Below are 14,459 nucleotides of genomic sequence, written 5' to 3'. Positions count from 1 at the left end.
CCATATTACATATTAGACATAAACATATTAGTCGAGATATATCCTGTATATATACATATATATAAAGATTTATGAGTTAGGAGCTCGAATCGCCCTCATGTATGTAACCGGTTTTTTTTTTTAATTTAGGATGCCTGATAAATATATTTTTACTATACAGCCTAAATTCAGGGTTAACCAATATATATATTAACATGTTTTAAAATAAAAAGTTCAACAAAAGGCGTGAGACTTTTTTTTACGGTATCTTTCCTCAGCTTATTAGTTTTTTACCGGTTAAATTACATCGAGCTATCTTTATTGCATCATACGCAAACTTTGGTTCGAATGGTGCAATCTCTTAACTCCGAACATTTTAAAATCTACTTTTAAAAGAATTGGTCGCTATTTTTCTCAGCTACAAGGAACGAATTTTGCTGCATATATTGTTCTTCTTTGTTCTCATGACCAAGAACACAATTATTAAATACTATTCGCTTAATTAGGTTCGATTACTGTTGTAATGGGCTGTTTGACTGGTTTTTAAAATCCATATTATATTATTTAGTAGAGGTTAAGGAAACCAGTAAAAGTTGTTTTTTGTTTGCTGAAAAATATAAAATTAAAGATTCCATATTTAAATAGCGCGCGAAAACGCTACTTTGACAATATAGCGCTGCAGTGGGGTCATAAAATCCACATACAGTGGGCAAACGAGGTTAACACGCCAGTGACGTCATCATAAACCCGACCAATCAGGAGCGTTTTGTGTCACGTGACAAACGTTTAAAAAGATGCATTTTTATTTATAGATCTTTGAATAAATTAATTATTGTTTTCAACTTTAATAAATAACCATTTTAAAACTTATAATATTGTATACTGATTACAATAATTGACACTTTATTTTTTTATTGTCAAATAGCATAAAATTTAGGAAGTCTCCGCTTTCGTATAGGCCTCCAAATTCTTTTTATTTTTTTTAATGAAATAGACGAAAACTGACCAGAGATAGGAAAAAGTGGAGGAAATTGTCGATTTTTACTTGGTGTTTGGCTTTGTGCCCGTCTGGATAGGTACCACCCATTCATCAGATATTCTATCGCCAAGCGACAATATTTTGTATCATTGTGTTTCGGTTTAATTGAGGAGTGTGCTAGTAACTACGAGCATCACGGACATAAAAACTTAGTTCCCAAGGTTGGTGACGCATTTTTGGGCGCTGCTGACCACTTACCATCGGGTCCATTTGCAAAAAAATACCGATGATGATATAAAATAAATACCGACGATTTCCCCCCCAGGCTACTCCCGCATCCCGGTATACGAGGCTACCCGCGAAAACATAGTGACGGTGCTGTTCATCAAGGACCTGGCCTTCGTCGACCCCGACGACAACACGCCGCTGAAGACGCTCTGCCAGTACTACCAGAACCCTTGCAACTTCGTCTTCGAGGACGTCACCCTGGATGTGATGTTCAAGCAGTTTAAGGAAGGTGGGTGTATGGTATACGATTAATGGGATTAGTATTTACAGAGGCTGTAAAACTCCTTCTAACTGTAAAATGCATTTACGCGATTCTTCTGCACGAAGCGTGCTGTATGAGACAGCGGCAATGAGTGCAGCAGAATATTCAATACAAAAAGCAGCGGCACCCTTTCCGTCTCTTTGGGAGAGCCACGGCATCGCCTTCGCATACGTTTTTGTCAAATTACGTTCTGATCTAAGTTCGCCTCAGATTCATATATGCAGCCTGTAAATTTCCCACTGCTGGGCTAAGGCCTCCTCTCCCTTTGAGGAGAAGGTTTGGAGCATGTTCCACCACGCTGCTCCAATGCGGGTTGGTGAAATACACATGTGGTAGAATTTCGTTGAAATTAGACACATGCAGGTTTCCTCACGATGTTTTCCTTCACTGCCGAGCACGATATGAATTATAAACACAATTATGCACATGAAAATTCAGTGGTGCCTGCCTGGGTTAGAACTCGAAATCATCGGTTAAGATGTACGCGTTCTAACCACTGGGCCATCTCGGCTCTTGATTGGAAGTTTGCTTAGTAATTACTATTCGAAGTAAGGATATTTATAAATTCGCTTAGATTTTTTTTGTGATACTAGCCTTGAATTCCAAACAAGTTTTCACTGTGATTTTGGAAGTCAATGTTTTTGTATTTGTTAGTACTTCAACGCGGCTCACAGTCGAGTGAACCGGCAGATATCGTCACGTGAGGAAAGCGTTATGCCCACCAGGCGACATTTCCCTCTGTTTCGCTTTCTATTGGCTTAATATTAATATATCAATATTTATATTTTGATATAGATTCAATTCCAACGGGATTTTTAATAACAATTTTATTTCAACAGTTTGTAAAGGAAAGCTCGTTTTATGGGGGACCCCCGTCATTTATAATTATTTTTTTTGATTTGACGTTTTTTGTAACCTTTTCTGGCCAGGTCACAAGGGTCACATGGCCTTCGTCCACCGGATCAACAACGAGGGCGAGGGCGACCCCTTCTACGAGACCATTGGCTTGGTCACATTAGAAGACGTCATCGAGGAGATGATACAAGCAGAGATTGTCGATGAGACCGATGTGTTCAGTGAGTATTAACTGTATGATGGTACCGTAAATTTCAAAGTGGTACGTACCATCGGTTTTAAACAATTTGTTGAAATACTGGCAAGAGTTCGAACTAAAGTTCGCTGCAGCGATGAATCTTTGTTACGTCATCTAATCAAACTGTTAAAACATAAGCGCTAGATCGCTCATAGGGAATAGTTTCCTCGCGACCAAAACGTCGTAAGCGCCATGAAATTCCTGGCGCTTACGCGTTTCGTTCAACGTAGCGTAACAACATGTCGTCCCTATACATTTTATACCGTTAAAGTGAAAACGAATTCTTTTAATCTAATAGATAATCAGGTGAATAATGCAGTTGTTTTATGACTCACTAAACAAAGGATGTCCGAATAAGTTACTTTGATAAAACTTAGCTTCGCGTAAGTCTTCTGCTCTCCTTCTCGCTTTCGACTGAAATGGGTCGTGGACAATTGACCGTAAATCGGTGCGCAATTATACGGAAATATACGCAAGTGCGAATTTATATAAAAACTCGTACAAATTAAATTATATTATATAAAGAGGTGGCTGTCGTGTGTCTTCTACGTAAAACACGGCAGGAAACTCAATGGCGCCTCTTATCGAAATAAATGTTTAATATTACAGTGGACAATCGGACGAAACGTCGTCGCAAGAGACCCATGCACAAGCTGCAGGACTTCGCGGCGTTCGCGGAGCGGCACGAGCACCAGCGCATTCATATATCTCCGCAGCTCACTCTGGCCACATTCCAGTTCCTCAGCACGAGTGAGTATCATCTTTGGAGTTGAGCGTCAAAGGCGCACCCGGGGATGGGGGCTCGATGCCGTGACTGACCGGTGGATTTTAGTAAAGATTCTGGCGCACTAAGTGCCGGTGAGTCTATTATACCTCCTACTCTATGCGGGGTAAACACATAAACCCTTTTGTCCAGCGAGAACAAAAAAAAATGGCATACAGCACACCTGCTCTACCAACTCGAAGAAACCTGCTGAGTGTAAATATTTCGATTTAAAACGTAAACAGCCTGAGTGATGATGTCGGGGAATAAAATAAAAAAAAAACCATAGTATTCCTTATTCACTCGCCCATAAAAGCACTTTTGGATCGTCATATTACACCATATTTACTATACCATACCATACCATACCATACCATACCATACCATACCATACCATGCCATACCATGCAATACCATGCTATACCATACCATATAATACCATACCATACCATACCATACCATACCATGCCATACCATACCATACCATACCATGCCATACCATACCATATCATACCATATCATACCTTACCATACCATATCATACCATACCATACCATATCATACCATACCATACCATATAATACCATACCATACCATACCATATCATACCATACCATACCATATCATACCATACCATATCATACCATACCATACCATATAATACCATACCATACCATACCATATCATACCATACCATACCATATCATACCATACCATACCATATAATACCATACCATACCATACCATATCATACCATACCATACCATATCATACCATACCATACCATATCATACCATACCATACCATATCATACCATACCATACCATACCATACCTTACCATACCATACCATACCATAGTTACCACCTATTTGGTAAGTAGATTCTACTGACAAGAACCGACAAGACACTAGGTAGTTACTCTTTTTTAATTACAGAAAAAACGCAAAAAGAGCAAATATTTTTTAAATTATTTTACTGTACATGTTTACGGTAGGAGCCGGCAGTGGGCACGTAGCCAATAAACAACATTTGACAGCGAATTGGCGCGATGTCATTGGTCGATTTGCTTCGTAGCTTGATACGTTCACTATGGTTTCGCGATAAACGGCGTTTGAATGTCGACGAAACTGTTATCGGAAGAATTGTTGGAAGTCGAATTGAAGTTTATATAAGTAGTTAAGTGTGATTGTGTTGTATTAAATATAAAGATATACTAACTAAAAACTCTTAATAGTGATTATATGACGACCTCCGTGGTCGAGTAGTGTGTGCACCGGTTTCCATGGGTACGCCACTCCGAGGTCTCGAGTCGATGTAGAAAAAGTTAATTAGTTTTCCATGTTGTCTTGGGTCTGGGTGTCTGTGGTGCCGTCGTTACTTCTGATTTTCCATAACGCAAGTGCTTCAGCTACTTACATTGGGATCAGAGTGATGTATGTGATGTTGTCCAGTATTTATGTATTTATATAATATGGCTGAGCCATTAGCAAGTCGTATAGAATTTGTAATTCTAAGGATTTATATCTTCTTAGATCGGAATAGACTGTATGTATGTTCGAATTTTTAAAAACTTCCAGGCATTGAGTACTTCAAGCCCGACTCCGTGTCGGAGACGGTGCTGCGTCGCCTGCTGAGGCAGGACGTCATCCAGCACATCAAGATGAAAGGGAAGACCAAGAAGGAGCTCAGCACATACGTCTATCAGCAGGGAAAACCGGTAAACAGACTCTATACCTCATTCGGGACAAGTTCACACACACAAACACACACACGTATATATTGCCTAGTAAAGCTAAATAAACAACTCTGACCTTGAACTGAAATGTCATATTTGGTCGATTTCTTGATTAGTCTATGATGTTTACTATGAATTCGCAGACACTTACGTTTTGAATGTTTGGGAATTTGTGATCAGATCTCTACAAATAAATTTAAAGCGGATATAAGTAGCAAGGTGAAATAGTATACTTCGGTATTGTGAACATTGTGTATTGATTCCTCATCTTTACCCAGGCGGACTACTTCGCGCTGATCCTAGAGGGTCGTGTGGAAGTGACGGTCGGAAAGGAGAACCTGGTGTTCGAGGCGGGACCCTTCACTTACTTCGGAGTGCAGGCGCTGGCGCAGAACCTCGGGATCGGTGAGTTATGTTAACAGTTGGACGGCCTCGTTGGTACAGTGCTACTGTACTTGACCTGCGGCATTGAAGTTTATATAAATTAAACCATTTTAAGCGGATCCAGAGTTGTTAAAAATAAAAGCTATCTATAGTTTTGCATTATAAAATCCCTCTTAAAATATCGCAAAAACACGATCGTATTGGGGCTGCAGAAGACTGTCATTATCATAATCTATAATAAATTGAATTGGTGGTGGGGATATTTTCACTATCCTGGTTGGGTAGGTACCACCCACTCCTCATACCGTCACCAAGCAACGATACTTTGATTTGATTGTCCGCCTGCCTGTCCCAGCGGAGTCCCCGACGCCGTCGGCGATGGGCTCGCTGCAGAACATCAGCATGGAGGCGATGCTGCGCCACACCTTCGTGCCCGACTACTCCGTGCGCGCCGTCGCCGACGTGTTCTACCTCGCCGTCAGGAGGTACGCACGCACGCACGCACGCACGCACGCACGCACCAATCGGCAGGGTGGTGCGGCCTGAGCGGAGGGGGCCCGGGCTGACCCAGGGGCAACATAATAAAAAATAGAACAATTTTAACACTTATTAATAAAACCAGTACAACCTACTCAGATAATCTAACGCCAATTCTGCTTCATTGCAATATTCCAGGTCCCTCTACTTAGCAGCTAAGAGGGCGACCCTCATGGAAAAGGGGGCGTTGTCGAAAGGCGCTACAAACGAGCAGTTCGATACTGAAGTCGATAAGGTGAGATATATCAATTACATTTAAACAGACAATTGTAATCTAACTAGTGTGACAAAGAGCCGAGACGGCCCAGTGGTTAGAACTCGTACATCATAACCGATGATTGCGGGTTCAAACCCGGGCAGGCACGACTGAATTATCATGTGTTTAATTTTTGTTTATAATTCATCTCGCGGTGGTAAAGGAAAACATCGTGAGGAAACCTGTTTCAATGAAATTCTGCCACATGTGTATCCGCGAACGCGCATTGGAGCAGCAATGTTGTTTACACCTTTAAAGACGTATCACTTTGTATGTTACCCAAGTCAGATATTAATTTGTGTGCTTAGTGATAAATTGATGGTGTAACTTTTCCAATAAATAGATATGCTCTAACCTTCTCCTCAAAGGGAGAGGAGGCCGTAGCCCAGCAATGGGAATTTACAGGACTCTACATGAATAGTTTAACAATAAAATGATCACGTTCTCTGTCTGTACAGATCTGTCCAGATTTATTATAAACAAACGTAATACAATTATCCGTTAACATATATATGACGACCTCCGTGGTCGAGTAGTGTGTACACCGGTTTTCATGGGTACGCGACTCCGAGGTCTCGGGTTCGAATCCTAGCCGAGTCGATGTAGAAAAAGTTCATTAGTTTCTTACGTTGTCTTGGGTCTGGGTGTCTGTGGTGCCGTCGTTACTTTTGATTTTCCATAACACAAGTGCTTCAGCTACTTACATTGGGATCGGAGTGATGTATGTGATGTCCAGTATTTATTTATTTATTTATTTATATAAAACATATGTATACAGTAAAGCCTCTCTCCTCTTCAGTCCTTACGTCCTTCTTGCAGTGCTAACCAATTACCGATAAAACTCGCTACGCCGAGTACCTTGAGTTTGACGAGAAACCTGGATGTTTGTGTTAGTATGATACGATTATTTTATATGTCGACTTAAAATTTATTAAGAGTTTTATTTATAATAATTTTCCAAGGAAGATTTATTCCAAACCCGTCTGGGTACCTACTCATCAGATATTCTACCGCCGAACAGCAATAATCTGTATTGGTGTGTTCCAATTTGAAGAGTGAATGAGCTAGAGTAGGCAGGCACAAGGGACATAATAATACCCAAGGTTGGTGGTGCATTGGAGATGGCCAGTAGACCACTTACCGTCAGTTTGAATAAACAAAAAAATATATAGGATCTTAAATCTTATACTTAGTGAGGAATGGTCTATACATTTAACATTGCTAGTGTGATGACCTTCAAGCCTACTATATAAATTTCAGACTAAAAAAAAATCTATCGGATTAAATCTAATTCAAGATCCAAAAAAATATGATTCAAGTTATAAGATGAGTTCGTCTATATCTTTAAAACACGGTTCGGTTTCGAATATCGAAGATGACATATCCTTGAAATTAGATACGTCGCAAAGTTTGCCAAACTTTCAGTCAAATGACCAAGCGACATCTTCCAAATATTTGACCGATTGGTCATCGAACACAGAAAACGGCAAACATTGGTCCCAACTATTGTTGCGTGATTCGAGTAAAGACGTGATCGCTACGAATTCGACGAAATCGGACGACGATCGATCGGAAACCGTTAAGAAATTTCACGAGACTAAAGTTTCGGAAACACCGCCGAATTTCACGACTAAAAGTTACACGGACGTCGATGGGAAAAGTTTAAACTTAGACGATTTTTCGTATAAAAATAAGAACTTCTACGCGAAAACATTCAAAAGGATACTATCGAATGAGCGAGACGGTACCGAGGAACTGTACGATCCCTCCGATATAAAGCACTTGCCGAGTACTTCGAAGAGATCGCGCCAAAAGTCACTGTCGCTAAGCCAAAGCGATATCACGACTAAATCCCCACGTTCAAGTAGAGAAGAAGGGAAGAAAGGTTGGTCCGGTTTAACGAATAGCTTACTCTCCCCCTCTCTCTTTCTGTCTCATTCACACACCAACTTTACAGCATTTAACATCGTGCATTGCTGGAGTCCACTTTGAAGGGGATATGATATCATTGGACATAACATCTTTGATTGTATTCGTTAGTCTAGTAAAATAAACTTTACTTAGTGGTAGGGCTTTGTGTGAGCCTGGGTTATTGTGTTCCGGTTTGAAGGGTGAGTGAGCCAGTGTAACAGGTACTAGGGACACAACTTCTTCCAGTTCACGAGGTGGACGAAATGGTTAACAATATCACACGGCGTCAATGTCTATGATCAGTGGTGACCACTCACCGAAAAGCTAGCTAGTCATTATATTACGGCCGTTATATAATTTTATAATAATATCACTAAATGATTTCAATCGATTCAGACCAAAAGAAAACTCAATTTCGCACTGACAAGTCACTTTTAACGCTCCACGGACCAGATGATACGAAAGAAACGGACAAAAATGATAAATCTATGAATACCGATTACGATAAAACTTTGAGTGACACGAATGTTCCAAAAATTAAAACTATGGATGAAATTATCTGTGCTTGCCGGGATACTAACGTACAAGTAACCGATACTAATAAAATCGAGAATCAGGACGAGAACACTTCAGAACAAGCAGATCCAATGACTTCTGACCTAAGTACCGAACGAAATGAGATAAAAACCGATAGTTCCAAGAAAATTAATGCTGACATAGATGTTAATGGTAAACGCATCAATGACGTCAGAAGTATGGACGATTCTGAGCAGATACTTAAGCAACTTTCGAAGATTCTAAGACTTCTGGAGAAGAGAGATGATACTTGAATTGTTAGTAAACTTTGAACTTCTAAGCGTAGATATACCAATAATTTTAAACAGATCGTTATTAGTTAAAGTTGAACAGTAGACGTTGGCAAAATCAAAATATACTTTATTCAAGTAGGCTTTTACAAAAACTTTTGAAACGTCATTTAACAAACTATATTAAGTGAAGCTACCACCGGTTCGGGGTGTAGATGCTAACCGGCGTTTTCGGTTTTGAATGCCGACCGATATTTATCCGGTATCTGTATTTAAGACTCGGCAATTTGTATATTCGTATTTATATTTAGAATCAGATTTGCGTAATTTTCCTGCAGGCTTTAGTCTAGTCCAGTTTTGTTTAGATTAGTCTATGTTTAGCTAGAACTAGCATAAAAGTTATATATTATTGGCATAACTATCTTAATATAAATATCTTGGTTCGGCTACGTCGAATTTTGAAATCGTTTTTCCATTTTGAAAAATCTATACGAAACGATTCGTGTTCGAAATCAGATTTTGGATCGACCTTACAGTATATGTTTATCTCCCAAAGTCCAGATTCCTTCATTCGTATTTAGTAACTTTACAACACAGAACAATATTATATTAAATATTAACGCTACAATATTTTTTCCTTAAATTCTGCTCATATCAGATATTTTGTCCTATAAGCCGGACATGTACTTTTATATTCCATGCTCGTTGAAAATATCAAAGTCGTCAAGGGGATTCTTCACTTGACGTAGCGTTTGTGCATATCCCCAATAATAGCAATTCGTACATAATCTTTTTGTACTTTCCAATAAACTTTCCGATAAAGTTGACCGTCTACATTTGCGAACAAGCAAATGTGTTGGCATATTGGATCCAATTGCGGATTCGGTTCATGTGGACGGATGTTTTGTGTGCGCGAATATTTGATCGAAATACGCCAAGAGAAGTATCGTTTCAATTTCCTGTACCAACAGCAATAGTGCAGTCTCGTAGCACAAGATATACAATGTTGGTTTTCCATATTCGCTGTTTTCCAATTTCCAAGTTGGAATTGTTGTGCAAAAACATAATCACAGAAACACTTTATAAGAGTTACTAAGATTTATAAGTTATAATAGTATAAACTATTTTATAGTATTATATGTACTTGGTCGTAGGGTTGTTTGCAAGCCCATCTAGGTAGGTACCACCCGCTTTTCAGATATTCTACAGACTCGGTATTGTTGTGTTCCGATTTGAAGGGTGAATGAGCCAGTGTAACTACAGGCACAAGGGACGTAACATCTTAGTTTCCAAGGTTGATGGCGCATTGGTGATGTAAGGAATGGTTAATATTTCTCACAGCCGCATTGTTTATGGGTGGTAGAGAGCGTCTACCATAAAGAGGCCCATATGCTCGCCTGATATAAAAATAGGATCACTATAAAAATTTTGTTTTTCTTTTACATTTTAGTAAGTTTATTCGTGTTTCTGTAAATTAGTCTACATAATATGGTCTAATTAAATAATTCTCCTATCGGCAACCTGATTGAGGCTTGTGAGCCGAGATGGCCCAGTGGTTAGAACGCGTGCATCTCAACCGATGACTGCGGGTTCAATCCCAAGCAAGCACCACAGAATTTTCGTGTACTCAATTTGTGTTTATAATTCATCTCGTGCTCGGCGGTGAAGGAAAATATCGTGAGGAAACCTGTATGTGTCTAAATTCAACGAAATTCTGCCACATGTATATCCAACAATCCGCATTGGAGCAGCGTGATGGAATATGCTCCAAACCTTCTCCTCAAACGGGAGAGGAGGCATTAGCACCGCAGTGGAAATACTGTGATTGAGGCTATACAAACCGTTTTGTACTGGCCATTGTTTTGTACAATATGAGTTTCTTTTGGAAAATATAATTCTTAAAATTTGTCTTTTACAGCTATTGGAGTCAGTGGACGAAGATATAAGTATCAGTGGAGAGCACAAGACTCCGTCGAGACAGGTAATCTTTCTACCACGCTTAATGTCTTTCAGCTCCGATTTTGGCATTCTGTACAAGTCTGTCTGTCTGCCTCACACACACTAATACCATAGCGTAAAGAGGAGATACCAGTGCGACTACGCACGCGTCCAGGAGGACAAAGCGCGTGCCAAACGCTGCCACACGCTCGCTTGGGTTACGTCGTTCAGGGGTGTTCAAGTCTAAACTTACGAGTCGAGCTCATTGTGTTGTTTATCTGTGATTTAACTAATTTGTATTATTGCGTATCCTAAATACATGTACTAAAAATAAACGAATACGGAACAAGAACAGACAAAAAAAAAATAGATTTGGCAACCCTGCGGCAATGAAACAAAGCGGCATTTCGTGATACTTCAAAGGCGATGGGCGACTGGTGGTTCTTTACGCTGTGTTCATACTGAGAATTTCTTGTAAAAATATAACGATATTTTGTGAACTCTTTTCGGATTTGAGCTCAGGACTTTGTGATCTGAAGCCTTTCAGGGCAGCTTAGACAATATATATATATATATACATAGCTGCCGTACTTTCAACATAAAGGAACTCAATAATCCTATTATTAAAATCGGTAGGAACATCGTGTTTGTTTGTTTGTATACATAATATCCAAAATATGATCTGATCTGTAGAGATATAGTCGAATGCGACGGCAGGAGGAGAAACGTTTAAACAAAAACTATGACCTTGAATCAGCATGTCGGCGCAGTTGTCGTAATTTTGGAAGTAAAAATAATTGAATTAAGTAGTTCAGTGGAATAGAGTTGTATAAATAAATATGTATAAAGGAAGAACTATTCGTAGTGTCCAACATAGCAGAGCGTTGAGCACGCATGAAGCTTGTAAATCGAAGATTTGTTTAAGTCCTCCTGCCATTGGAATGTAGATGTGCGTCACGCCCGCAGGTGTCCCCCAACCCGCCCGCGTCGGCGTCGCCCGTGACGCGCGCGTCGTTCGCGTCCCGCGCGTCCCCCGAGCGGAACGGGGACGCGTTCGCGCGCGCCGACGAGCAGGAGAAGCTGTTGAAGCACTAGCGCCTCCACTAGCTGGCGAGGCACGCGGCCCACGCGTGGGACTCGTAGGCAAACCTCAAACGTACACTTTCTAGTGGTCGGGTTTTGAGCGAGCCGTCAAGGAACCGCTTTGTATTGGTGAGTGAACCAGGCGTCTGCCACGAGCGGTTTATCTTGGATCTCAAGGTCGGAAGCATCCCCCACTCGTGTATTTTTAACATGGCTAATGTCTATGCGTGTTGTTCAAACAGTCAAAATATGATCTATTAAGTAGACTCTTCTGATACGAGATGTATAATATATTTTTTACGTAAAGTTTACTGTACATGATCCGCATTTGTTGGCAAATGGAAAAAGTACCAATAACGCCCCCGCCCCCTCCTAAGATTGCTAACTTTTCCCTTAAATCCCTATTTATTTTTATATAATTAAAATATATCCTTTGCCCCAAATGCGTCACCGTCACCATCAGGTTACACCACCAACCATAGACATTCCTTACGCCACCAACCTTGGAAACTAAGATGTCTCCCTCGTGCCTGTTGCACTGGCTCACTCACCCTTCGAACCGAAACAAGAATACTATATCACATCACTGTTTGGCGATAGAATGTCTGATGAGTACCTACCCAGAAGGGCTCGCACAAAGCCCCATCACCAAGTGATATGGTTCCTCCCTATATACCAAAATCTATGTACCTCAGTATTTACTATACGGTCTCATTCCTAATCATACAAATTTTAATTGTACTTAAATTCTCATCTTCTACGAACAGTGTTATTTAAATTAGTTTAAAAAAAAAACAAAACAAAAGGAAAATTCAATTATTAACTCTTAAAAAAAATCGCCAATTTTTTTTTTTATACTAAATGTTAACTTGAGGGTTTTAAGCCCGGTCGTTCAAAATACGATCCGTTTTGCTTACGGATGTTGTAACGGTCTCGTACAGTGTGGTATCTATGTATTTATAAAATTCGAGACGAGCCATCGGTAATCTTTCGTTATGGTATCATTTAAAATTTTGAGGAGACTTTTTATAGGAAAAAATATTTAAACTAATGATTAAAAATAGGAAATCTTTTATCGGTATTTTATCTCGTGTCTACGAAATAGTAAAAATAAAATTGATATATTTCGACCAATATAGCGAAATCTTTAAAATATATTAATACAAAATACAGGGGGCCTTAGCCAATAGCAGGGTCTCTGTTAATAGAACGAGCCCGCTTTAGGGCTCTTTAATAGAACCATACTTTTTTTTTTTTTTGTTTAACGAGTAGGAAATGCATTTACGCATGCCGCCCGGTCGGGGGACCGGGACGGGTATGTAGGACTCAACCGGGGTTCAATGCCCCGTGCCAGGGCACGCTAATGCTAATGCCCTGTCCTACCCACTAAAACCATCCTCGGGTTTCCACCATGCCGCCGAGTGGTGAGGCCACGGGATCGCCAAGGGCATGCAACCGCGACCCTCCCAGCGCTCTAGCCCCCTACAATAGAAAACCCCATGCTAACAGGGGGCTCAAGTTAATATTCACTTAATATATTCATTTTTGAAATCTAAGACTCAGAAGTGGAGAAATACAGTTGGTGCACTACACTAATACCCTTTCATACAAGCCCCCAGGGGGCCTAGTCATAACCAAATTTCTTAAGTGGTTAATTACTTAACAGAAATTGCCTTATTCTGTGGCGTTAAACTTCATCTTAACAAATTCCGTCATTAATTCTAGTTTAAATAACGGATTATATAAAATATATTATATTAGTGATGTAACGACTATTTATGTAACATTAGGGAATATTGAGTATATTAAGGAGTATTACGAGTTTATTCAAATCTTATAACAAATAAATAAAATAAAAAACACAAAAAAAAATATTTGTACATACCACGAATACTGAGTTTGTGTTGATTAGTTGGTAATATTCACATTTGATTATTCGCGTCGTCTTTTCAAATGATCGATAATCGTTACATCACTAGCATCTATCTAGATTAAGGAACCGAACAAGGAATTAGAAAGGAATGCACTGTCTTGTTAGATATAGAAAGCACTTTGTTTATAAGAGTTAATATATCGGGGCGTGTTTTATTTTTATTCCGTTTATTAGAAAATTCTAAGAAAAATTCTAGAACATTCTACAGGTAATTTCGTGATGAAGCGTTTACTGATCGCTTTCTTTAAAACGATTCGAATCGTCTGAACAGACTTCAAATTAAAATACAGCAATAATAATCTCCAGTCAAAAAGGAACATTGTATAATTAATTTAAAAAATATACTGAATCAGTTCGGATGGTATATTTAACACTCGCCGTACCGTAGTACTTACTCAAAGCCAAAATAATAAATATTCGATAAGTTAGATCATAGCGCTTGTGTTATAGTTTCGTGTCGTGATTTTATTTATTTGAAGGGTCGTTTATTTTTATTTCGAATGGAATCTTC

The 14,459-nt window shown here is 39.5% G+C and overlaps 1 protein-coding gene across 1 annotated transcript in view; it reads left to right on the top strand.

The window, feature by feature from the left end:
- The window catches only part of LOC113395894 (unextended protein-like), a 43,617-nt gene extending 30,792 nt beyond the window's left edge, over window positions 1-12,825 (top strand). The window contains exons 7-15 of the mRNA XM_064219858.1: window positions 1,284-1,475; window positions 2,438-2,584; window positions 3,211-3,351; window positions 4,943-5,082; window positions 5,379-5,505; window positions 5,840-5,969; window positions 6,160-6,256; window positions 10,913-10,975; window positions 11,899-12,825. Coding sequence (XP_064075928.1) covers window positions 1,284-1,475; window positions 2,438-2,584; window positions 3,211-3,351; window positions 4,943-5,082; window positions 5,379-5,505; window positions 5,840-5,969; window positions 6,160-6,256; window positions 10,913-10,975; window positions 11,899-12,027 — 1,166 coding nt within the window. The 3' untranslated portion in view covers window positions 12,028-12,825. The remainder of the gene's footprint in view (window positions 1-1,283; window positions 1,476-2,437; window positions 2,585-3,210; window positions 3,352-4,942; window positions 5,083-5,378; window positions 5,506-5,839; window positions 5,970-6,159; window positions 6,257-10,912; window positions 10,976-11,898) is intronic.
- Window positions 12,826-14,459: the final 1,634 nt, after the last annotated feature.

Source organism: Vanessa tameamea, chromosome 29 (genome assembly GCF_037043105.1).
Source record: "Vanessa tameamea isolate UH-Manoa-2023 chromosome 29, ilVanTame1 primary haplotype, whole genome shotgun sequence".
In the NCBI taxonomy this organism is placed as follows: Eukaryota; Metazoa; Arthropoda; class Insecta; order Lepidoptera; family Nymphalidae; genus Vanessa; species Vanessa tameamea.
Note: the sequence above shows the minus strand (reverse complement) of the source record. Positions and strands in the feature narration are given on the sequence as shown.